The sequence below is a fragment of the Ceratotherium simum genome, chromosome 3 (assembly GCF_057802395.1).
Source record: "Ceratotherium simum simum isolate JZ-2026a chromosome 3, ASM5780239v1, whole genome shotgun sequence".
Classification (NCBI taxonomy): domain Eukaryota; kingdom Metazoa; phylum Chordata; class Mammalia; order Perissodactyla; family Rhinocerotidae; genus Ceratotherium; species Ceratotherium simum.
In genome coordinates this window covers 88,214,023-88,240,666 of record NC_141902.1, presented here as the reverse complement: position 1 = coordinate 88,240,666, position 26,644 = coordinate 88,214,023, and the positions used below count along the sequence as shown (strand labels likewise).

At 45.3% G+C, this 26,644-nt stretch overlaps 1 protein-coding gene across 2 annotated transcripts in view; it reads left to right on the top strand.

Moving 5' to 3' along the window:
- Positions 1–26,644, top strand: part of SLCO3A1 (solute carrier organic anion transporter family member 3A1) — a 294,020-nt gene that overhangs the window by 35,330 nt on the left and 232,046 nt on the right. For both annotated transcript variants that reach the window (XM_004431917.3, XM_004431916.3), the window contains exon 2: positions 24,270–24,735. In XM_004431917.3, the coding sequence (XP_004431974.1) occupies positions 24,270–24,735 (466 nt within the window). The remainder of the gene's footprint in view (positions 1–24,269; positions 24,736–26,644) is intronic.

The following is a 26,644-nucleotide window of genomic DNA, read 5'->3' as shown; positions in this document are numbered from 1 at the left end:
AAGCAGTAGGTAACTGTGGGTGAAATGTGAGGTACCATTCAGATCGGCCTTGAGGTACCCCAGCTTCTGGAAGTGCTGCCAGCAGAAAGCCCTCAGCTGTCGGCTCCCTTCAGGGTTGCCTCGGCTGAAGAGTCACCCGGCCTGACGTCATGCTCCCTCCCAGGGCAGCCTGCACCCAGTGTCTGATCCATGAGTGGGTGTGAAGGCTGGGCCTCTCACCCCTGCATGCATCTCTCTAGGGTCATCCTACCTTCAGAACTGCCCACAGGGTCAGCCAAGCCTTCTGTCGCAGCTGCATCCCAGCTCAACTTCTCTCTACTGAGTCCTGCTTCCTTCCCTTCCTTCTGGGGGGATTGACCCCTAGAACACTCCTTCATCAACATGTGGCCCGATAGTGTCCCTTTTGGAGTCTGCCTCCTGGGAAACTCAATCTGTGACAGTTAGATGCAAAATTAGTGAATGTCCCGCAAGCCGGTATTACTGTCACTTTTGAGGTTATCTTTTCTACTGTACAGAAGTCTACGAGTTAACACTGTTAAAAACGAAATTTCACCAAGTAAATTTGAAGATCTGATTGGCTTTGTTAAGTGATTCATGAATGGGGCAGCATCACATCTAACAAGTAGAGAGATTCTCAGAGGAGTTGTACAAAATGGAAGGTTTATATAGGCAGGAGGGTGGTGCAAAAGTTATTAGCAAAAGAAAAGAAAGAATTGTTTCAGGCCTGGACATCTTATTTTTGGGGGAAGGAAACAGTAGGGGTTTTATTCTGCAGATTCCCTCACTAGCGTTGATCAGGAGCTCTCAGATGGACTATTTTAAAGGTCACATTTCTGAGAGGGGTTGAAACTGCAACTAAGTCTTAGTTTGCTGTCCTGGGGGACAAATGACTCCATTTTGGGCCTGCTGCCTCTTTTAACAACACGTCGCTTCACAGTGTCCGAGCCCTTATTAGCAAAATCAAACCCAGGTATATTCCTCTAGATCAGGGCTTGGCTGATCTGTAAAGAGTCAGATAGTAAATGTTTTAAGTTTTGCAGGCCATATGTCTCTCTCTCACAACTCTTCAGCTCTGCTGTTGGAGCAGGAGAGCAGCCATGATGACGAATCAAGTGGACGTGGCTGTGTTCCCGTGAAACTCTACTTACAAAAACAGGTGGAGGGTGGGGTTTGGCTTGAGGACCATAGTGTGCTGACCCCCGCCCTACATAGTTAAGTAATCCTCGGATAAATCTGTTAAACAATGTCTTTGTGTGACACTGAAAGGATAAGCTGCCTGCCATCTTTGCCCCTCTGATGATCGTAGGATATAATTTCTAAACCCCGCAACAGCCTGCAAGATGCTCATGTTACCATTTCACGAATGAGGTAACAGGATGAAGAAGGGTTCTCCATGGCCTTCCTACTTAAGTAGATGATGGTTCCTGGAAGTGAGTGTGGTGGATCCAGCCCTGAGGCTTGCTCTGTCCCCCTCCACCAGCCTACCTCACTGAGTCATGGGAAGCATTGGGATAGAGGTTTGAGTTACTATTTGGAGAAAAGCACCCCCAAAACAGAGCTGACTGCAGTCATAGAGTCCGGAGATATCTCAAGAGGCCCTGCCCAGCACCACACTCTTTCTGCCATGTGTCCTGGAACTGTCACAGAATAGGTGGATTTACCTGTGAGCAAGGCAATTTGAGTGCAGACAGCCCTTATCCATTAAGGTTTTAGAAGACTTTTCCAGCCTGGACTTTGTTTCCTGTGCTGCATTCCTCTGACACAAGTAGGAGGTAAGAACGTCTTACACCATAGGGGCACAGCTTTTCCCTGGGCCGTGCCACATGCTGGCTGTGCCATTGAGCAAGCCCCTTGGTCAGCCCGAGACTCTGTTATCACTGCTAAGCAGTGTGAAGGCTCTCGACAGTCTTTTCCAGCTCCCCCTTTGTAAAAGCCCTTTTAACAGGGCCTGCGTTTGAATTCTGACTCCTCATCTCACCAGCTATGTGATCACAGGCAAGTTTCTTAAATCTCTCTTTGCCTCAGTTTCCTCATATGTAAAACAAAGATAATAACAGTATCTTTTTAATGTGGGTAATATGAAAATGAAATGAATTTTATATGTAAAGCTTGTAGAACAATACCTGGTACATAGTAAGCACTATGAAAGTGTTTTCTGTTGTTATTTTTGTTATTGTTATTATTGTTACCATTATTTTTACCACTTAGTATGGTGTCTGGTTAGTAATAGGTGCTCAGTAAGTGTAATTCAATACATAAATGAGCCACATAATAGATTAGATTCAGATTAAGTTCTAGAATGGTGCTTTCCAATAGAGATTTTATGATGATGGAAATGGAAGTGTGCTATATTGGTGCTGTCCAGTAGGGTAGCCACTAGCCACATGTGGCTAATGAGCACTTGACATGTGGGTAGTGCTATTGCGGAAGTGCATTTTAAATTTTATTCAATGTTAATTTAAACTTATGTAGCCATATGTGGCTAGTGGCTACCATGTTGGACAGCACAGAACACTTTAGCATTCAGAGGTTGTGATTCAGTTGGTCTGGTATTGGCATTTTTCAAACATCTGCACGTGATTAACATGCAGTTAGAATTGAGAATTTTGGGGAGGGGGAAATTCTCCCCCTTTACCCTTCTTGTGTTCTTATGGCTGGACTAATAATAAAATTGACACAAGACCAGATTAACAAGAGAAAAACCAATTTAATACTCATGCATGGAAGATCATAGAAAAATGATGCTCAAAGAGTGAACAAAGAAGGCAGTTTATATATCTTTTTACACAAAGAAACAAATTTATGAGAAATTGACAGGACAAAGAAATTTAGGCGTGGGGTAGGTAATTACTGAGGAATTTGAGCAGAGTTTAAGCTTCAGGTAGTAAATTAGTAAGAGTAGCAATGTTTGTTTCTCCAGCCTTCTTGGCCCTGAATTCCTTAGCTCTGGTGATAAGGATGTCTCTCTCTCCTGGTGTGGAAAGGGTACCTGTCATGTGGGACATTTATTTCCTGCTTTCAGGAGGAACAGAGAGAGGAGGATCAAAACAAGTCACTTTAATTCAAAATAATAGGCCATTGTGGGATATTTTAGGGTCTGCTCTGGGTCCTCACAAGAACCACAGGACTAGAACTTTTAGGCCAGTACTTTCTCCTCCATCCCCCCATCCGTCTATCCATTCATTCATTAAGTAAAGATTAAGTTTCTGCTATATGCTGGTTACTTTTCTAGGCACTAGCAGTCAGCAAAGAGAGAGAAGGTGTTGGCTGTCAAAGAACTTGCGTGCTAGCGGGGGAATAGATAATGTACAAGCACACAATGGGCCACTTCCAGACGAGGTACTTGAGTGCATTGAGGATAAAAGAGGGTGTTGCGATGGTGACTGGCTTGGAAGGGCTGGTGGTACTTGTTTAAGGAAAGCATCCCTCCAGAGAGGACGTCTGAGCTAAGATCTGTTTGGTGAGGAGACAGCCTTGTCATGACCTGAGATAAGAGTGTTCCAGGCAGATGGAGCAGCAAATTGTCTTGAATCGGAACTGTGCTGGCCTGTTTGCAGAAGAGGAAGAAGGCCGGTGTGGTTGAAATGGTGAGCACAGAGGCCTGGGTAGGAGATGAACTGGGAGAGGAGGACAGGGTGGGATTTTTTAGGACCTTGCAGGCCAGGGTCCAGAGTTAGGATTTTATTCTAGGTGCCCTGGGGAACCCTAGGAAGATACTGAGCAATGCCTCCTGTACTCCAAATATCTCTTGAATTGCCAAAAGAGTGGACAGATGGGGATCTACTAAGGTAGAGTTGACAGAACTTATTGATGGGTGGATTGGATATGTGAAGGTCGCAGAGAGTTTTTATATGCCCTCCTCCCCAGATGTACCTAGACAGTGAGACTTGGTAGTAATAAGCTTACTTTCCTTCCATTTTACTTCAAGAGGCTGCTAAGAAGGTTTGTGATACTATGGAGTGTAGGTTAGGGAATTATAAAGTATGTAGCCCGAGGCTGTTTCTCTGACTTTAATATGCAAATCACCTGGGGATCTTCTTAAAATGCAGAATCTGACTCAGGATGTCTGGGGCAGGGTCTGAGATTTTGCATTTCTGAAAGGCTCTCTGGCGGTGTTAGTGCTACCTGTACTTGAGCCCCGCTTTACCTAGCAAGGGCTTCCTTCCTATTATATGCTCTTGCTACGCAGAGGCACAAAACAGGGACCCTCCAGAGCCTGTGTGTCTTAGGAGCAGGTTGTAGCTAGTAGGGAAGAACTCTCAAGACTCAAGGGTGAGTCCATCCTTCTGGATCCACATGGGCGTCTTGGACTTGTGGCTGTGAGCCCTCTCCAGAGACTCAAGGAATTTGCTTTGTGAGGACACAAGTCCTTGCTCCTTTGTTTGTCCGTTGGAAAGAAGTTCCTTGGCAATTATTTCACAGCCTGTAGCAGTGTAGGCACATCTCTTTATGTCTCATCTCTAGAACTACATTTGAGGGGATGTAGTTTACATGAAAAAGAAGCTGTAAAGCGAATGACCTGAGGGCAAGAAGGCATGTGCCTCCTTATATATAAGCAACACTGTATTATTAACACAATGCATTTACTTGGTGTCTGGGTGGGAGAAATGAGACTTGATCACTGGAGATATTAACAATAGGATGATCAGTTTCAGCAGAGAGGAAGTGCAACTCTCAAGTGGTGCCTCTAGGTCTGGATCCATTTGGTAATGAAAGGGGGAAGGGAAGTGTCAAGAAGTTTAATATGATGCATTTCGCTGCAGAGCATTATTACTATAAGTGAAACCTATTACCAGGCCATGGGATTTAGGGCTGTTTTGAAATGAGCATACTCCATTGTAAAAGGGGCTAGCTCAACTGTATTGATCGTCCAGGGCCAGCACAGAATGTTTTATTGAGTCAGGATTCCATATGGAAGCTTTTTGTAAATGAAACTAACATTTGATTACTGGGAGAAAATTACTGTGACTTGCCATCTGCTTTCCCAGCCAATACTGTTGATTCATGGCGCTTCTAGTAGTTCTTAATAATCTGTCCCATTTCATACTATGTGAGATATTGAAGCTATTTTCTTGACTCCTCCAGTCTAAACATTTAGGGTTATTGCACCAAGCTTGTACTTCAGCTTTCTTCTGTCTAATCTTTTGAGTTCCCAAGTGCTGTGGCATTTATCATTACAGGTTATTAAATTATCATGTGGTACTTTGCATTTTTATTATGTTCTTCACTTCTAATAAATGCAAATCTTCCTTTCAGAGACCGCATAGATTTTTTAACTCAGCAGAGCGGGGGACATTGAACTGTCTCAACCCACCTCAGTCAAAATGACCAATATTCTGTCTTGTTTCTGAGCGGAAGCTATTCAATAAAGCAACTCACCATGTTGGTGGTTTTACTCCTTCAAAGAAGCCTGATTCCTCCAATTCCCAATGTTTGTTTTTCCCATTTGTTTCTCTTGTCTTTGTGGAATTATAGCTAACTCCAGATATAGCGGCTTAAAAGGAAGAAACAGGCGTGGTCTGAGACAGTCCTTAATGAAATGTCTTCAGTTCATAATATGGTCCTAGAATTAGGGCTGGGGCTTTTCTTGTGTTTATAGAAATGCTCCCAGCATAAGCATATGCACTCGGTAAACCAGCACATTATTTCCTGGATGTGGATTCAGAGTGATGGCTCCGATCACAAAGCTGAAAAAACTTCTTTGTCTGCCAACAAAATAAGTCAAATTCATAGTGTGGCCACAATTGCTTCTCAGAGATAGAACTCCAGGCCCATGGAGGTGCTTCCTTTGGAGGACAGTCTTCCCAGTGTGAATAATTGTGAGCCTTACATTAGATGTTTATCATCAGGATGTGCCATATCTTGTAAGAGAATGGTCAGAATTGTACTTAGAAAAGTCTCCATTCTGCCAAGAGGTGTCACGGGTTTAGGAGTCAGACAATTCTGCGTTGAAATCCAGTCTCTGCCACTTTCTAGCTGTGTGATATTAGGAAAGATATATAACTGTTCTGATCTTGAGTTTCCTCCGGAAAATAGAATAATGTCTTCTTGGCAGCTGGAGAGTTGTGAGAATTAATAATAAAGTATGGTAAGTTCCTACCACACTGTTTGCCATTGTATATACAGATTATTGCTTTTAAAACAAAACAAAATAAAAATATTAAGAAGTTGGATGTTACAACTAATCTCTTATCCTGGTTTTTACATTCTTTGGAGCGAAATAAAAAATCAATAGTCCTCTGATTTCTGACCATTTCCTTCATTCTGGCTCTTTAGACTCCCAGAACACTCTGTGGCTGGTGTTTTCTCTGCTGATACAAATGCTGGGACTGTCATCTTGATCAAGCCAGTCTCCCTGGACACTGGGAGTGAGTGGATGGGTTTGCTTATCTTTGCCAAGCTGAGTCTGCCCTGCAGCCGGGCTCTGGCAGCAGTGTGCCAAGGGTGGTGTTGGAACTGGATGTCTAAGGCCTACAGTTGCAAGACTATCTGTTTTCTGTCTTTCTGGCATGTCGAGGCATCCTGCAGTGGGTGACATGTCAGCATGAGGAAGAGTGGTGCAGGGGCAAAGCCAGGTGAAGTTGAGCGTGAGAGGCAGTCTTTGCTCTAGACAGTTTTCTGAGTAGAAATTGAATGAGATGCAGAAAACGCGTGTATGGTTTGTTTCTGGTGTTCTTGGCTTGTGTGAAGGTGTCTCTTTCAATACATCTTTTTTTTTTTTTTTGGTAGCTATTCTGGTTCAAAACTGACTTATGTCCTATCAAACATACATTGTACATCTGCTTTAACCGTTAGAGTAAAGAATGCATTAAACATTATTTCAAAGTAAAAGAATTTCAAACAAAAGAAATTTTTGTTGTACATTATTGTTTATCAATTACATCTTATTTTTTAAGCATGAAGTCAAAGGGAGAAAATGTGACCCAGTTAACATGACAGGGCTCCAGCATTCCCGGGGTGCATCCGCTGACCGTCCATTGCACACTGAGCTCCCTGCTCAAGAACAGAGCCATGACCCCAGGTCAGCAGTGCACATAGCAACATGTTCTCAGCTCTCTGGTCCTGAGTTACGCAATAGCCACTTTCTTACCGAGGTGAAGGAGGCACTGCCTTGTATATCCAACTGGAGAGGCAAATGCCTCTAGAAGCTGGAGACAGCAGTCTTTCCAGTGTCTTTTACATTTTATAATATTTCTAATACCATCTCAGACCTGCTTGTCTGTGCAATTTCCCCAATTTACTGTGTCTCTCCTGGCTTCAAGCTTTTATTAGACACAAAACATCTCATTTCCATAATTGTTCTCCTTGTCGGGGCTGGCTCTATTATTCTCTGGCCTCCAGAGCTGTTTGGGTCTCTTCTGGAGGGGCCAAGAAGGCTGCACTCCTTATTTCCCATTGATCTGGAAAAATTCAGCTAAAGAAATTTAACATTTAGATCCACAAGATACTAGCCTATACTGAGTGGGTTGGGGTCATCTTCTCCTTCTTGTCACCAGGAGACCCCAGAGTGTGCTTTCTCAATGGGGGTGATTTCACCCCTAGTGGAGGGAAAATTGCTTCCTGTGGGTGGGGGAGGGGTACAAAAAACTTATTACTGATTTTATGTATAAAGTGTAGATTATACATACAATACATAAGCAGATATACAATATGTCTGTGGTATTAAAATTTCATGGGCAGGCAATTAGGAAGAAAGGTCTAAAAAGGCTCTTGGCGAGGTGATAATGAAAAAAAGGTTCAAAAAGACTGTTCTTGAATTTTACTCTTGATGCCTTATATTCTCCATTCACTAAAAATAATGCTTAAAAGGAAACTTTTTGCTCTCTACTTGGGGTGAAGAAGTCGCCAGATGTAGTTCTGGAACAGAGAAAGGCTGGTGTGCTTCCAGCTGAAGAGCTGTTCAGAACCCTTGAGGGAGTTCTGAACATCTGTGAGTTTTCAACAGTATTGGAATCTCGCCGGGAGATTTCCAAATACCAACTCCTGGGCTCCACCCCAAATGTACCCCAGAATCTTCTGGAGGTCTGGATATCAGTTGGGTGATTTCAGAACAGTCAGACCAACACTAAGTCCCCAACCACTGATCTAGACAAGGAGAGAGGGTGGCTTAGAACAGAGCTGACCCAGGGCCAGAAAGTGAGGCTGTTCTGTAAACCTTTCTCTCCCCACCTCTCCTTGCCTCTGGGCTTTGGCAAACTGGATGGCGCGTGGTCCACCACACATCCCCCAGCCTTTCCCATGGCGATGCATTCGCTTATTAGGTTCTTTCCACTCCATCCCACTTTCATCTTCACCTGTCAACATTCTCCTTGTCCTTCGAGACGGAGCTCTAATGATTGCTCTTGCAGGAGGCGTTTCGTGAACCTCCCCCTCCTCCCCCATTTTCTTACTGCACTGACCACATTCTGCCTCACGTTTTGGCTATTTGTAGACAACGTCCTGTTTTTTTCCTTTCTATTTGGTTGCGGTATAATTTATATACCATAAGTCCATCCATTCTAAGTATACAGTTAAATGATTTTTGGTAAACTTATAAAGTTGTGCAATTGTCACCATGATCCCGTTTTAAAACGTTTCCATCACTCCAAAATGTTTGCTTTTGCCTGTTTGCAGTCAGGCCCCACCCCACCCTCTAGCCCCAGGCAGCCTGCTTTCTTTCTCTGTAGATTTGCCTTTTCTGGACATTTCATATAACTGGGATAATACAATATATAGTGTTTTACATCTGGCTTCTTTCAATTAGCATAATCTTTTTGAGATTAATCTATGTTGTAGTATGTATTGGTAGTTTGTTCCATTTCATTGCCAAATATTAGTCCTTGGGATTGGAATTTAGTAGATATTAGATTAACTGGATTGGGTTAGTATTGGATTTGTGGATAGACCACGTTTTGTTTATCCATTGACCATTGATGGACATTTGGGTTGTTTCCAGCTTGGGGTTATTATGAATAATGCTGTTATTCACAGTCTTTGTGTAGACATATGTTTTCAATTCTCTTGGGTAGATTGGGAGTGGAATCGCTGGGTCATGTGGTAAATTTATATATAACTTTTTAAGAAACTGCTCAATGGTTTTCCAAAGTGGCTGTGACCATCTCATCTTTTACATTTCTACCAGCAACGTATGAGGCTTCCAGTTTCTCCACATCCATGTGAATGCTTGATATTGTCTGTATTTTTTTATTGATTTTTTAAAAATTATTTATTTATTTTTCCCCCCAAAGCCACAGTAGATAGTTGTATGTCATAGCTGCACATCCTTCTAGTTGCTGTATGTGGGACGCGGCCTCAGCATGGCTGGAGAAGCGGTGCGTCGGTGGGCACCCGGGACCAAACCGCGGCAGCTAGCAGCGGAGCGCGCACACTTAACCGCTAAGCCACGGGGCTGCCCCTGTATTTTTTAATTATACCCATTCTAGTGGGTAGGTAGTGGGACCTCATGATTTTTATTTGCATTTTCCTAAAGACTAATGATGCTGACCATCTTTTCAAATGCTTATTAGACATTTGTATGTCTTCTTTGATGAAATATCTAGTCAAAATACTTGCCTATTTTTAAAATTGCGTTGTCATTTTATTGTTGAGTTGTAAGATTAGTAGACAGTGTTGTGCAAATCATCTGTAACCTTACCGATTTTCTATCTAGGTGTTTTATTAGTTATTGAGAAGGATATTAACATCTCCAACTATTATCATTGAATTGTTTATTTCTCCTTTCACTTTGCCAATTTTTGCTTCAAGTGTTTTGGGGCTCTGTTATTAGGTTGGTGTGGTTGGGTTTACATCTGCCTCTGCCATTTTGTAATTTATTTTATGTCTCATGTCTTTTTTGTTCCCTTTATTCCTTCTTTATCACCTTCTCTGTGTTAAATAGATATTGTCTCGTGTTTCATTTTAATTCCTTCTCTCCCTGTGTTTTGAATTATTTTCTTAGTGATTGTATCTACAATATGCATCTTAAGTTATCACAGTCTACTTTAGATCAGTACTAACTTAATTTCTGTAAAGTATGGAAACTTTGCTCTAATATGGCTCCATTTCTTCTCCTTTCTTTGTGCTGTTGTCGTATATATCACATCTTTATATGAATCAAACAATACACTGTTATTGTTTTATACAATCTTATGCCTTTTAAAGAAGTTAAGAGAAAATATATTTATACAGCCTTTTGTATTTGCCCACATATTTAATTTTTCTGGTGCTCTTTATTTCTTAGTATATTTGTGTGTATATTTGAGTTACTGTGTGGTGTCGTTTACTTGCCACCTGGAGGAGTTCCTTTAGTATTCCTTGCAAGGAAGATCTGTTAGCAATGAATTCTCCCAGTCTTTGTTTATCTAGGAATATCTTTATTTTGCCTCCAATTTCAAGTGATCGTTTTGCTTGATATAGAATTCTTGGTTCACAGTTTTTTTCTTTCAGTTCTTTAAATATGCCATTCCACTGCTTTCTGACCTGTGTTGTTTCTGATGAAGAGTCAGCTGTTAATCTTATTGAGGATCCCTTGCCTGTGATGAGGGTTTTTTTTTTCTTATTGCTTTAAAGATTTTCTGTTGGTCTTTGCCTTTCAACATATATATGAACAGACCATAATGTGTCTGGGCATGGATATCTTTGCTTTTGCCCTACTTGGGGTTTGTTGAGCTTCTTGAATCTATGTATTCACGTTTTTCACTACATTTTGGATGTTTTGGCCATTATTTCTTCAAATAATTTTTTCTCTGCCTTTTTCTCTCATTTTTCCTTATGAGACTCCCATTACATGTATATTGGTATATTTGCTGGAGTCTCACAGGTCTCTGAGGTTTTGTTCATTTTTGTTCTTGTTGCTTCAGATTGATAATACTAATTGATTTATCTTCAAGTTCACTGATTCTTTCTTCTGACAATATCTATCTGATATTGAGCCCCTCTAGTGAATTTTTCATTTCAGTTATTATACTTTTTAACTCCAGAATTTCCAGTGGTTCTTTTTTTTGTTTGTTTTTTGTAATAGCTGTCTTTTTTGGTAATATCTGTCCTCTATTTGTTGGATTATTAGCATCATGTTGTTATTTAATTCTTTAAACATGAGTTTCTTTAGTGTTTTGAACATATTTATAGTAGGTGCTTTGAGTCTTTGTCTGCTGTGTCTAACGTCGGGGCCCACTTTGAGACAGCTTCTATTGACTGCTTTTTCCCCCTGAGTGAGGAAGGGCCATGCTTTCCTGTTTGTTTGTTTTTTGCATGACTCAATGTTTTGTTGAAAATGGGACATTTTAGATAATATACTCTAGCAACTCCGGATTCAGTTTTATGCTGAATCCCCCCAACCTGAGGTTTGTTGTTATTGCTATTTGTTTAATTACTTGCCTGGACTAAATCTGTGGAGTCTGTCTCTTGTGGTATGTGGCCATTGATATTTTGGCTCAGTGTTTTGTTTTGAATTCTTGTGGGCTTTTTTTTTTTTTTTTCATGTTCTAAATTCTTGTTTTTATTTTTAAGTCTGGCTTCCTAGGGGCCACCTCTGTGTCTGCATAGTCAATGACTGGTCAGAGTTTGTGTTCAAATGCCTCAAGAACTAAGATTTTATTCAAAATTAAGGCAGTTTCTAAGTCTTCCCAGCTTTTATTTTCTTCTGGGTCCGTTTGCATCCCCTTTTCCTATGCACACAGGCTTATAGTCAGTCAGGAATGAGTAGAGAGCATGGACCCCCTACGGTCTCTCCTTCACTTGTGCACAGGCTTTCAGTCAACCAGAGATATGTGGAGAGCTTATCAAGGACCCTTATGTCTGATCTTCCTGTTAAATTTCTGTCTAGTCTGCCAGTCTGATGCTTGCCCCAACCAGCATCACAGCCTCAGAGGAGCTGAGGTGGACTTCTCTGTTCATTTGCCATTGGGATTTCTATCCTTACTGACAGTGCCACTGAGTGTGGAGTTCTTCATGTTCCACTTCAAATCAAGCAGACTCCCTCCAGTGAGGCTGCTGGTTTGCATGGCCAGCTCGCCTGGTAGAGCTGTGCCAACCAACATGGGAGGTTGATGGGAGGGAGGGAAAGAACCCAGATTCCCACTGTTCTTATCAGAGGTTCAGAAGTTTTTCATGAATAAATGCTCCTCAATTTGTTGTATGTTTTAGTTAATTTCCAGAGTCTTGAAATGGTTGTTTTTGACAGTTTTGTCAAGTTTTACCACTGTTCTTTGAGGAGAGGATTTGCCAAGCTTCTCACACTGCCATTTCAGCCCCATTGCTGTTTCCCGTCTTTTAGAGAAGAAAAATCTTGTGGCAGTTAAAAGTATCGACTCCGAAACCAGATTGCCTGGGCTTGTATCCTGGCCCTGCCATTTACCACCTGCAAGACCTTGGTCAGGTTTTCTTAACATTAACATCTGGGCTTCTGTTTCCTCCTCTGTAAAATGAGGCATATTAATAGTACCTACCTAATGAGGTTGTTGTAAGAATGAAATGGACTAATATACATAGAGTGACAGGAACAGTGCTGGCACACTGTAAATGCTATCCAACATTAGCTCTTAGTATTAGTTCAGCGAGGGCAGGTCTCTTATTTAGGACTTTAGCCCCGGTATCCTTGGCCTGGTGCCTTGCACATAGTCAGCTCATCTGACCCTCAGATCATCGTTACTAAGTGATGCCTGACATTCTGGGGAAATGAGGGCAGCTCAGAGTAACCACAGGTACGAGGAGGAGCGACTGCAGGGGACCCAAGGAACAGATGGCTTTGTGCCTTGTCTTTGGCCAGTCTTTGTCTTAGGCTCATGTGTGTTTTTCCTGCCAGCCCCAGGAACTGCCTAAAATGCCCAGTGCTACTCATATAATATATTGAGTTTGAGACCAGGTCTGCACACTGGTGTTTCCAAGCAGTTAATTAGCATGGTTGCCACCATTGCAGAAGTTTCCTTGCATCAGGCACCTCCAGGAGTGGACAGAGCAGCTTGGCCATGATGCTTATGTAGGTACTTGCACAAAGGGAAGGGCCACTGGGGAGCTGTGGGAGGGCAGGGGCAACTTACGGTGTGTGTAAGTTCCAACCCAGGCTGCTGCTTGGCCCTACAGAGCTATCGTGGCAATGGGAAATTGGTAGTCCTTCTTCCAGTGGACACAACTGGGGTGAATGGTATACAGGCTGAATTCAGTCCTCATTCACCACCTCGGTGGGACACCTTTGTGCAGGAAAGTGTACATCCTGCCCAGCTGTATGCAGTGACCTGGCTTAGCTCCATGTGCCCTGCTCTGTGCTCAGGAGAAGGGCTGCAGACATGATAAGACAGCCCTTGCCTTCAGGGAGTTTCAGCCTTCATGAGGGATGCCAGACATGCCAAAATAATGACAGCCTCATGAGAGTCTGTATTAAGTCCCATGGTTGCAAGGGAGAACATGAAGGAAGGCAGGGAGGATTCACAGAGGAGGTGGCATTTGAACTGCCTCTGCTGGATAAGTAGGGATTTCCAAGGTGAGTAGAGTGGGACAGGTGGTATTTTGGCCAATCTGAAGGCTGGGGGATGAGAAAGATCCAGGCCAGCGTGGGAAAGTGCAAATCGGGATTGCTGCAGGAGGGAGGCTGAGAGGCAGAATGTGGCCAGATCTCGGTGGGTCTCTTACCCCAAGACAAGGAGCTTGGGCTTCTCCAGTTGGCAGTGGGCGTCACTGGAGAGTTTTAAGTAGAGAATTAATTGGAGGTGGATTGAATGAGGTGAGACAGGGAATGACTGTCAGGTTTCAGGGGCCTGGGACCTTACAGATGTCAGTGAAATATTGATGTTCATGGGGAGAGGGATCAGAGGGCTGGGTGTGCTGCAGGCTGGGGTGGTTGGTAGAGAAGAGAATTTTGGGTTGAGACCGTGGAGGCTGGGTGCTGTGGCCTTCCAGGGGAGGGGCTCTGGAGCACTGAGGTGCAGTGTGGCTGCAGAGAGAGCTGGGGTGTCATCAGCATGGAGGAGACAGACAGAAGAATGTGGGGATCTCCCCATGAGAATAGTGCAGTGACTCAAGAACACTCAGGTGCAACCTTGGAGAATTCTGGCCGTAAAGAACAGGAGAAGTGGGGGAGGAGAGGGAGCAGGTGGGAAGTAGGAGAATGGAGCACAGCTAAGTTGTGCTTATCACAAGAGAGTGGTCAGCTGTGTCAGAGACCAAAGAAACCTGGTACAACATGGCATTTAAGAAGTAGGAGCTCACTGGGAACCTTTATCAAGGGCAGCTCACCGGGGCCGTCGCCTAGTAGTGAAGCCAGATCGCACAGGGTTGACTGGAGCATAGAAAACAGGGAAATGTGGACTTCCTTTACAATGCTTGGTGGAAGGAAAGGAGGAGGATGGCAGTGACAAGAAAGGTGATTTCAGGTGGTTGTTTTTACACGGATGAGCACTGGGCAAGTTTGTGGATAGGGGAGAGAAGGAGCCAGTGGAGAGAGCGAAGAGAAAGAAAAGAGGGCAAAGTGGTGGCAAAAGGTCTTCTGGAGACGGAAGGGCTAGGTGGGCAGAGGACCCCTGCTGAGTGGAGGAGGGCAGCTCTTTCCCGAGTGGAGGTGAGGTGGGCACCCTGCAGCGTGTTCCCTCCTTCCTCCTTTCTCTGAATAGGATCCCGCCTCTGGCTCCAGCAGGAAGAGGCGCTGTGGCCACATCCTGCGCTTACATTAACCTCTCCACTTCTTTGTTCAATCACAGGTACACCTTTTGGTACTTAGTTTGGTATATATTGGTGCAGCACTTTTAGCACCTTGAACCAAGGTAACATGCATGCAAGTAGTAGACTGTTTACTCCTGGGGGAGTGAGGCCAAGTAGTCTTATGTCTCTTTTCTTCTAACGTCGGGGAGAGAACTGGGCTGGGCATCAGAAGACATCTGTCACTTACAGGTGTGTGATCCTAGGCCAATTACTTCACTCCCCTGGGCTCCGGTTCCTCCCAGTAAAATGTGGGCAATGGGCTAGGTCATCCTCAACATCCCCTTGAGCAGTAACATCCATGGGTCCTGTGATCAATCACTATGTGTCTTAGGTGAAGCTGAGGGTGTTTTGTGCCCGAGATGCAGGGAAATAACAGTGGAAGGATCAACAGCTGGATTAGAGCAGCGAGCTGGTGTGCACAGATTGAGGAAGATGAACCCTTAATATGTGTGCTGTTTCCTTCACTGCTCTGACACCAAAATTAGACTTTCTTAGTCTTCTGGAAGCTTTTGAATGCTGCACATGAGTAGGCACCGTTTTGTTCTGACTGGTGTTTATCTTACACTTGGACACACAAGCTTTGGTAACCATATTAATTTCTTGTCAGCTTATTTGTGGGGTTCATTTTTCAAGAGAGGATACAATTAGGTGGAAGTAGACTATCTTGGTATTTAGGGCTTAACCCTACCTGTCGGGTGGTTTGCTCTTGAGGAATCTATGTGTAATGATCTTATACTGTGCCCTGGTAGAAGCAGTTTATAAGTAGTATACTCCTGTGGAATTATAAGTAGAATTTGAAGACCGGGAAGAAAAAGAAATGCTTATGTGCAGCCTTGGCATTCCGTACCATTGCTCTAGCATGGCTGCAGGCCTGACTCTGAGATTCCTGGTAAGCAAAGCAAAAAGGGAAATACATCATCCTGTTTAATAGCCTTTGGTTGGAGGTAGGTAGGGTGGAAGAAGCAATAAAATTAGTTCCTAGGAGAAGCAGAGCTTTTTCTAGTACTTAATTAAAAACATTTCTCATATCGGCCTTAACCCAGTGTTTCTGAAAGTATATATATATTTTTCAAGGGATGCTCAGTATTAAAAAAGGGGAAAAAAAAAAGAAGCTTCCATAGGAGAGTTTCAGGAAATGCTACATAACATACATTTTGATGGATGACTGGTGTGGGGTCAGGCAGGTGGGCTTCAGTCCTGGCACCCCCTCGGCCTGTTAGCTGCATGGCCATCAGCAGGACAGTCAGGTTCTGGTCTCAGGTTCCTTGTCTGTCAAATTGGGATGGTAAAGTTACCTACTTCATGGAATCAGTGTGAATAAATATGTCAATATATGTAAAGCCCTCAGTACTGTAGTTGGCATGAGTAATTAACAAGTGCTCAGCATGATTGTAATTAATGTTACCCCCATTCCAGAGCCTGCCCTGATGCCGCGTTCCTCCAGCATCCCAGGTACCAACTACCGTGCTTCTTTGGGTGCTGACTGTGCTTCTCTGTATTCTGCCACAGAGAAACTTTGTGAACAATTTGTGATCATTGCCTATTTTCATAGTTGTTTCCATTATCCTGTGAGCTGGCTGAGGGCATCTCGAGCCTCTGGATTAGTCCCTGGCATGGCAGGGTCTTCAGTGGGGAGTTTTCAGTTTACCTGACAGTAAGCCCCGGTCCTAGGGCATGTAGAGAAGCCTGATTCATTGGAAACAGTTCTGCCTGGGGAGTGTGTGTGTGTAAGTGGTGAGTGTGTTAGACAGAAATCTCTTTCTTAAGACTATGTCTGGTCCTCTAGACATTTTTGTTGAAAGCTGAGGAAATCATTTAACTCTTATGGTTCTTGAAGTTTCTCCAATAATACAGACCTGGCACCACGGAAATTGTGAATTGAAAGAATGTCGCAAGTTGTTGTGTGAAAGGTGCTAAACACAAACTAATAATAATAATCAGCCTGATGGCAAAAATTTCTGGTGAGAACTTTAAAGCTCAGTAACTGAGTGGAAGAAATTCCGTCAGTTGTACCCAGCTGGGATGGAGAATCTTTGTTTTTCTATAATGGACCACTAAGCTGTAGAGAAAAATCAATGATAGGGTTTATAAGTAGGAAGCAATTAAATTTAGGGATTTTTTTTTTAGAAGAGACTCATAAAATGTTACACATTCTCTTAGAATTAATTGAACATAAGATTTCACTAAATAGAAAGGATAGTAAAAAATATGTCTCCTTTGTACTTTAGGGCCATTTCGAGAAGAGAGTTAGCAGGAGAAGAGAGAGATGAGAGAAACTAAGAAATGGAGTGTAGAGGGAAAAACAGTCTGAGAAAGATGCAAATAACGAAGAAAGATGCAAGAACTGGTAGAGAGGAAGTCTCAGAGACAGACCAGTGAGGCCTTTCTAAGGATAGCCCATCCCAGCCTCTCACTCTCAGACAAGAGTGATCAGAGAAAATGATGGTGCTCCTATTATAAAAGACCCAGGTAGAGAGAGAGCTGGCAGGCTCTCAGGATACTGTTGCGGGGAGGGGTGAAGCCGTGTTACCAATTTGCAACCCCAGGCATAACTGCACTCACAGTGACAACATTGCACAGAGCGTTTCTGCATTTTGAACCTTATGGCCAAGCTGTGAAGGCAGAATCATCATCTCTACATTACAGATGGGAAAAGGGAGTTTCAGGGGTGTTAAGTGCTTTGCCTAAGGGTCTACCATTAGTGTGTGGCTCCCCAAATCTCTCATGTTTTCCATCTACTCCTCCTCTAGCCCCTGCACACATACTGATGCCTTTGGTGTGGCTGGAGGCCAGAGTTATGTCTAAATCAGAGATTCTCCACGTAATTCTTACTCTGCTTTTTAAGAAAAATGGTCGTAAAATTACACTCATGTATTCTGTGGGCATAATACAGGCTAAATCCTTCCACCAGAAATAAAGCAACATTGACTAAATGTCTCTCTTCCCTGGCCGACCTGTGAGGTGGGCAGGCGGGCGATCTGTTTACCACCAGGGCAATTACAGGAAGTGCTCCTGTGTTGTTCTCTGGTACCTGGTTCTGCAAACCTTGGATCCTGGAATTCACAAGTGAATGCCTTGTGTGTGCCGTTTCCCCCGTGCCCTAAATTACTCGCTCCAAGGAGCTGCTGTTCAGATGAAAAACAAAAGCACTCAGTGTGCCTCACTCACCTGATGAAATTGCTGCTGCGGTTTCATCGTGGGATGTGCTCTCCGGGGTTAGGTGGTTAAGCCCCTTCCCGGCTTTACTACAGGAAGGCATGTCCTTGGCACGTCAGACAGGAAATTGAAGTTGCCTTGCAAATTGCTTTCATGGGATTAAAAAAACAAAGAGCAAACTCGCATTAAAGTTGTGCCTGAAATAACTTTTCTGTGTGAGCAACAGGAGTGCTTCACAAACTTGTTACAAATGGCCAGCGTTTTTATTTCCAGATGTAGAATAATGTGATTTCCCAAACTGGATAGATGGAGGACTGTAGAGCAGTTTGGTGAGCCATGGCCTGCAGCCAGATCCAGCCCACTGCTTGTTTTTGTTAATAAAGTTTTATTGGAACGCAGCCTTGCCCATTATTTACATACTGCCTACAGATTCTGCTTTTGTGCTAGGATGGCAGAGTCTGAGTAGTTGCTACAGAGACCATGTGGCCCCGAAGCCTAAAATATTTACTCTCTGGCCCTTTTCAGAAAAAATGAGCTGATGCCTGTTCAGGAAGCCTGCAGGGGGCCCGAGGGTCCTTTGCGCAACTGCAGCTTAATGTGAGGTTGCCTCCTGGACTGTTGCAGCACCTGCTCCCTGACATGGGCCCTGCTGCTGGGCATGCAGTTGAGGGTGCAGCTTCCTCCAGCTCCTCGGGGGCAGCCTGCTGGGCTCTGTCACGTCCCATGCCCCTCAGCGCAGACGTGCTTGTAGATGCAGGTTCTCCATCCGTTCTCACGGGCCCCTCCCAGCCTCCCAGCTCTCAGCCCTCACCGGGGCTCCCGATGGAGCCAGGGGGACTCCCTCAGGGTCCTTTTGGCTCCACCTTCCTTGACCCAGGCCTCCCATGAGCTGCCGGCTCTGCCGCGTTTTACCTCGGAGGCATTTCTGACACAGGCGCCCTTCTGACATTCTGCGGAGCGACCCTGCTGAAGCCTCATTTCTCACCAGTTGTCTTGAAATAGCTGCCTTGGCAGTTTCTCGTCACTGCACGCTACGCAACACTGCCAGGATAATGTTGCTGAAGGATGGCTCCTGCTCAGGAACCTCCCTTGGCTCCCCATTGACCTCCAAATCAAGGGCAGACCTTCAGCCTGGACTTCAAGGCCGTTTTGTCTCAGATTACTCCTCACAGCGCTCTGAGGACAAAAGGTCTTCGCTTTCCCCAGGGGTGTTCTGAACTCTCCCTGCACGCCACTGATCTTTGCTCTTGGAATGTTGTGGCACCTCCCAGCCATTGAAATCCAGTGCATTCTTGTTGCATCCCAGATACATTTTCCTCCACATGCAGCCAAATGTATGTTCTCATTCCCTTGAAGCTTCTGCCAGCCTATTCTATTACCCTGTATTGTAGCCTGTGTTGTTGTTTCTGCTCTTCCCGGATTGTGAAGTCCCAAAAGGCAGGGATTGCCTCTCAATCGTACTTAGTTCCTTCCACTGCCCACGGAGCAGACACTCTGTGTGTGGAATCGAATTGGAAGCCACACAGAGCATACACGCCAGTGATGAGGGCAGCTCTTTTATGTGCACCTACTGTGTGCTGGCTGCTCTGATACACGATCTCATAATGCTCTCACAAGCAAGTATTGCTGTCCCCACTGCACAGGTGTGGAAATAGGCTCAGAAAGAATGCCTTGGCCACGTGCTGTCAAAGCCAGATTTGAACCTGAGGCTCTCCTGCTCCAGCACTGCACCGATAGGACCAGGTTGCACTGTTGTAAACATCCCTGCATGCACAGCCCCTCCGCAGTGTCCATATAGTGCACACACATACCTCTACCTGTCTGTGTGTTAGAATCACTTGGGCAACTTTGGAAATACGCGTGGGCCCAGCTCTCACAACTATATCCGAGTCCCTGTTGGGGGGTGGCAGGTGCTGGCTGGTGTGTTGCAAAAGCTCCCCAAGTGATTCCAGTCCAGGCCACACTCCCTAAGCCAGAGTAAGAAAATTGACAGACCTCTAGGAGGGTTCCTGAGAGCAGTCCTGAGCTTCAGCTGCTGCTCCTAAGAACCTGGCTTCTTATTCAGTCAGTGTCTGATAACCTTGGCCCTTTTGAAGGTGAGGAAGGGCTCCTCTGTACCTGGCCATGGTCTCTGGGTGCCTCGTGTCTTACAGCATTTATGACGTCGTGGACTGAAATCTCCCTTTGGGGCTGGGCCCCATCACTGCAGTTGGTCTGAGTGTGCCTTAGGCACCCTAAGAGGTGAGCCTTCCCAAAATGCAACCCGGCTTTCCCGTACAAGGAGAGTGTGTCTCCAGGAACTGGAAATGAGGGCGTGCTTTCAGTTTGTGTTTGATTTTAAAAACTTCTTGAATGTTGAGTGGGGTAGGCTTGCTGAGGAGAGGAGGCCCAGTAGAGCAGTGGTTCTCAAGTGTAGTCCCCTGACCACCAGCAGCATCACCTGGGAGCTTGTTAGAACTACAAATCCCCAGACCTGCTGAATCAGATGCTCGGAGGTTGAAGCCGGCAGTCTGACACCCTCCAGGTGACTCTGCTGCCACTGAAGGTTGAGAACCACAGCTCTACCTTGATGGTGAGTATGTATGTGGACACCTGGAATGCCCGTGGTATTCAGCCCCAGCTGGGCATCGGAGACCCCAGGAGGTTTATAAAGCCTTGGACTCTGGAGCTTCATCTCTGGGTTTGGGAATCTATTTTTAACAAGTGCTCCAGGAGATTCTGAAAGACAAGCTGATTTTTTTTTTTTTTTGAATTGTGGTAGTAGAAACCTGATAAATGTCGCATTCGTTTAATAATAACTTCATGTCCACTTGGTGCCGGGTAACGACACTTCCTCTTCTCTTTTGCTCCTGGAGTTGCGGCTCCTTCATCTCTAATTATCAAGACGTTTTCCATCAGTCCTGTTACCCATTAAGTAAAGACAGCCGTTCTCTTTAGCGTGCATCTTCCTCATCGCTGGATTGTTCCGCCACGTAAAAGCCGCAAGTGGTTTTATGGCCTCTCATGCACGCTTAGTCCACCCTCTCAAAACTGTGTTTTTAAGTGAGTGAAGACATTAGCCTCTCATCTAATGGATCAACAAAGCATCTTTTCAGAATGTTTGCATAGCTTAACTGTTAATCAAGTTGCGAGTCAAGGAGGTAAAGAACCTACTGCTTCCTGTGCCCCTGGGCGTTGATCTGCAAAGAGCGGTTTGAGGCAGGACAGGAGCTGCATGCAGGCACAGGCATCAGCTCGCTCTCTAGAAGAGCTGATTATTTTTTGTTTTGCCCACAGCTGTCTCTATCCCCACCACCCTTGTCTGTCATCATAAATGTCCACACCTGCCTGATATTTTATGACAGGGTACACCTGCTGAAACGGAGCGGTTGCCATGTCTCAGATATGCTGCCTGGTATGTATGTCACTAAGCCTCATGGCAGAAGTGAAATATGGCTTCTGCTCCAACCCTTCCCACCTGCCCACCTCCCTTGTCCTTTACTCCCATGGTGGAGGTCATCAGGCTGCAGACTCACCAGACTGCTGGAGGTGACTGGTGGACCCAGAGGACCCTGCGCAGATGCATCCCTGTTCCATTTCTGCATCCAGCCTCTTCTGGGCATCTCTCAAGACTCAGCACAAAGGCCTGGGTGAAGGCCCCCTGAAGCCCCCACCTCCCAGGGGAGGAAGGCCACCTTCCCTGCCTTCCTTTGTACTCCCACACTGCGTTACCTATTATAAACCTCTGTTAGAGCACTCATTCCATCACTTTTGTTTGTGTTATGAAGGAAAGGAGTGAATGAATGAAGCCTTTGTTTTTACTTGCCCAGACCTTTCATAAAGAACTTCTTTCGGAGTATTTGCGAGCCATTTTAATGAGACCAGGACTCGCTAAATTTCATTTCTCCACCATTGCAAATACTTGGTTTGAAAAAAAATCATCTAACCACATAACTAAAGCTGACTGAGTTGTGAGCTGGCCTTGACTTGGTTAGAAAGCACAATGGAAACAGGAATCAGAATTGGAACGCGGGTGATGGCGGACACCCAGATGTCCCGTTGTCGGTTACAGACGGGGTCTGTGCTGGTGTTAGAACACTGCTCTGCAGCGCTCGCCCCAGGACAACCACAGCAATGTGTGTCATCGTGTTAGCACTGTGCTGCTCACCTTCTTCAGAATCACCTAGTGGGTAGGGGTGGGGGGCAGCGGCCGGACTATAACAGAATCCCAGGGCCCAGGCTGCTTCCCTGACCAGTTGAGTCAGAAACGTGGGAGGGACCAGGCATCTGAAATTTTTAGCGCTTCCCAAGTGCTTGCATCTGAAGGTAGCCCTGAGAACCACTGGGCTAAAGGAGTCTGTTTAAATGTGTGGGGTTGAAAATGAGGCTAAGAGGAATCACCAGGCTTCTCTATATTGTTTTATAATAAAGGCAAATAGAATAGAGGCATGGTAGTCATCACAGGTGTGCATATGTTTGCACATAGGCACACGTGTGTGGACACTGCAGGGAGGGTATGGATGCAGGGATATTGACAACAGTGCACTTATACATTTGGAGGAAGGCTACATCCATGAGACTCCTTCCTTCCTTTTCTTAGCAGCATACATCCAATTGATTGGCAGACGCAGCCCCATCTCCCCAAGGATATAATTCTGCCTCTACAATGCTTCTCAAATTTTCCTGTTCGTTTCTACTGCCACTGTATTGACTTGACCTTTTCTTCTCCTCTCAATAATAGTCTAGCCTTTTTCTCTGCTGGTGTTCATTTCTTTACTCTTCTGCCATCCATTCTCCACACTGCAGTCACATCTGGTGTCACTCTTATGCTTTTAGAATCTTTGATGTTCCCCGATGCCCACAGAAAAGTGATAATGGTTCTAGATAGCCCTCACCTAGCATTTACACACATATGTTGTTTACTCGTGGCACCAGCTCTGAGAGGTAGCACTCTTGTCTCTGTTTTACAGATGGGAGAGTGAAAGCATGGGGTAAATTGCCCAAGGTGACACAGTCAGGATGGACCTAGGCTTCTGGCCCAGAGTCCTGGCTCTGCACCCCTCTGCTTCGCTGCCTCTCCGCACGCTCTCCTGCCAGGTAGGGAAAGGTTACTCTGTGATAATGGACTTTTTATACATTATTTCTAATCCTCACATACATCTTGCCAGGTGGATGTTATTATTCCTATTTCACAGAAATCAAAGCTTGGACAGGTTAACTTGACCGGAATCATGGAGTTAAATAAGGAAATAATAGCTGGGATGCAAACTAGGTGTTCTGCATTCTTGATCTGCATTCTTTCCACCACACTGCGTGAGATTGCCTAATTTCTTCAGGGTGGAATCTGTGGCTCCTTATAATCTGTCGCCAACCCACCTTTCTAACTATTTTCCATTCCATTGTTAAATTATGTCACTTGACTTTAGCTCAGGCTGTCAGACCTTCCATGACAGAGACTCTGGTCTTGCTAATAATACCCTGCGTGGAACCTGCAGACAGCAGGAGAGGGAGGCCATTTGCATTTTCTCTCCACTTCAAGAAGCCCTAAAATAATGTATCTCCTCTTGACAAACGCGTGTGATGTTTGCATCATGAATGTAACATCCAGTCACTCTGTGTTATAGTTGTGTACTTGTTTACTTTTCTGCTACATGTCTTGAGGCTGGGTGTCATCACTTCCTCATTTTTCTGTCTTTTGTGTCTAGGGCGTTGCCAGGTCAATGGCAGATGGTCAGTAAATACTTGTTAAACAAATGGAAGGCAGACAAGAATACAAAGGTGGGCAAAGTCCTAAAAATACCCCATCCAAGGGCCTTAGTGGGGCTGTAGTGCATAGAACAGTTAGGGATGTAGTTACCTGATGGCCTCCAGGGAAATGTACTTTGTTTGGAGACTTCCAGAAAGAAGTGAAGAGCTAATGATTATCCTAATGAGCTAATCTAGCTCGTCCATTTTGCCACTCAGGCTTTTCTTTTGTTTTGTTTTGTTTTTATTTATTTTCTTCAGGCATTGCTTTGCTAACCTATGGGTAAAGTAGCCCTGGCTCCTCCGCCCTCCCAGCACGGACTTGCTGAATAGGATATAGTGAGGAGCATGTGAGAACTGTGGGCGTCAGGACTTTTACGGGACTCATGAGCCCTACATGGTGGTGGCGTGTGGGGCAGTGGACGTTGTGCTTCCGGAATAGAGGCAGAACCTTTCAGGATGGAAACAGGTGCCAAGAAAAACTTCTTTGCCATTGGCAAAGTTAATTCTTTAACCGTTGAATTAGGATTATCATACAAAGTAAACGTTTTGCGGACCCTTCAGGTTTAAATCACTTTCCATAGGTGCCTTTTTGCTTCTGGTAAAAAACTGCCAGGTGGGAGGGTCCGGGACGGGCAGGTGCACCGTGATGCCGGAAGGGGGCTTCCTCAGCGGTGTCCATCTGAGTTGGCATTAAGATTTCGTTTTGCATCCCGCAGGTGAGCGTCCTGACCACCCTGGAGCGGAGGTTCAACCTGCAGAGCGCCGACGTGGGCGTGATCGCCAGCAGCTTTGAGATCGGGAACCTGGCGCTCATCCTCTTCGTGAGCTACTTCGGGGCGCGCGGGCACCGGCCGCGCCTCATCGGCTGCGGCGGCATCGTCATGGCGCTGGGCGCGCTGCTCTCGGCGCTGCCCGAGTTCCTGACGCACCAGTACAAGTACGAGGCGGGCGAGATCCGCTGGGGCGCCGAGGGCCGCGACGTCTGCGCCGCCAACGGCTCGGGCGGCGACCAGGGCCCCGACCCGGACCTCATCTGCCGCAGCCGGACCGCCACCAACATGATGTACTTGCTGCTCATTGGCGCCCAGGTGCTCCTGGGGATCGGTGCTACCCCCGTGCAGCCCCTGGGCGTCTCCTACATCGACGACCACGTGCGCAGGAAGGACTCCTCGCTCTACATAGGTAGGAGCTGCTGCGGCGCCCTGGGGTGCGGTTCTTTTGGGGTTCATGCTCTTGTTAGTAACCAGGGTGTGTTGAGAAGGAAAGGTGGGCCCGTGAGCTTTCTATTCAGCCAGAGCACTGGTTCTCAGACTTGGCTGCACATCTCGGGGCTTTTGAGAAATGCTGATGTCTGAGTTGCACCCCCGGAAATTCTGGTGTCGTTGGTCTGGGGTGCAGCCTGAACATGCAGCCCTTTTGAAAATCTCCCCGGGTGGTTCCAATGTGCAGCAGAATTGGAGCTCAGCTGTGCTAGAGTGTTAACAGACCTTGAATGGGCAGACATGGTCAGGAGGAGTTGTATGTTTATTTATCTGCTTTGTGTGTGTGTGTGTGTGTGTGTGTGTGTGGACTTCAGTGTATCTGGCATTAGCCACGATGACGTACTTGGGGTCTGCAAGTTGGAAACTCCAGTTTTTAATAATCATTTTAATAATAATTTAAAATAAAATTTTAATTTGAATCTAATGATCTTCTGTCCTATTGAAGCTCAAAGGGAGAGATGCTTGCTTTCTTGGCATTTGGTATCATTGAAAGTTGGTGAATTTGAGTAATTTTTTTCTGTAATGGAGATATACACTGGAACTGACTATTTAGGAAGAAATAAAAAACTTACATCTGAGTTTTTAAAAATTATTTTGTGCTCTAATAGTTTCTGATATTTTATGCTGGAAGGATGGAAGCCATTTGTGGTGTAGGGTTGAGAAGTATCTTAGTAGTGACTTGCTCTTAGAGCAGATGGGGTCGTCAGTCACTGCTTCTGGACACTTGCGTGGTCATTTGTAGGGTGTGGGCTGGCCTGCTGAGCATCTCCAGCCCTTGTTTACCAAGTATAATTTTGCCTCCCTTGAGCTGTTGGATTTTTATGACATATCCCCAGTCTCCAAGTGCTAAGCTTTGAAAAAATTACCTCTACCTGCGGAAGCTTTATGCCTCCTGAAAGAAGGGTGCCTTGAGGTATAAAGTTAATTATAATATGGAGGTTTAGGTTAAAATAGAATTTGAACAGAATTTGACATAAAGCTTCATATCTGCCAAGCACCCACCCTACGCTGCCCAAGCTTTCTGAGAGAGGAGGGGTTGGAACAGTTACACACCTGAATGCTGATTTTCCTCTGTGCCTTTCTGCCCCAGCCACGGAACAAAATGTTGCAGGCATATGTTTCAGCCCTCTGTGAACAGGCTCAGGGTGGGAAAGGTAGAGAGTACTTGCCTCCCTGTTCAGGGTGGAGCACCTGTGAGCCTGGTCATGGCCTACCTGTGGGACACAAAGTAGAAGAGACGACTGCTCAGGCCGGAGATGGACAGTCCCTCCCTCCATGTGGTTAGCTGCTTCCGTAATTGTGTCTGAAGGTGGGTACGGTGCGGAGCAGGCACTAAGGAAATCATGTGCATTTTGTTTCTTTTACAGCTGGAGTGAAAGCTCCTCCATGTAAGTCTGTGGCAGACTGGGACATGGGCCATACATAGCATGTAGCCAAGGTAGTCTCCTGAGGCCCAGTCAGACTGTTGGTCTCCAGCCAAACTGATGTCACCCTTAGGAACCTGGGAGAGGTGTTTTTTCTGGTAGCAGTAACAGCAAGTAGATAAATCTGAGCACAGGAAGGAAATGGGGAGTGAAAAGCTGAGTTCTTGTCTCTAATGATAGAATAAATTGAAAAATTTCTCCGCTGTATCCCTCCTGAAGTCATGCCAGTGCTCAATCACCTCTCCTTGGGGCTTCCTGCCTGGAGCAGCAGGCTCAGAACCCTCTTCTGGAAGTCTTCCCTGATGAGTTAGGCTGTGGTGCCCACCCCACTGGAGGGGACCTGGTTTTTGTATGTGCAAAGCTTTAGGATTTGGAAGCGTTTTGGTTTCAGGTGTGGGAGGTGGA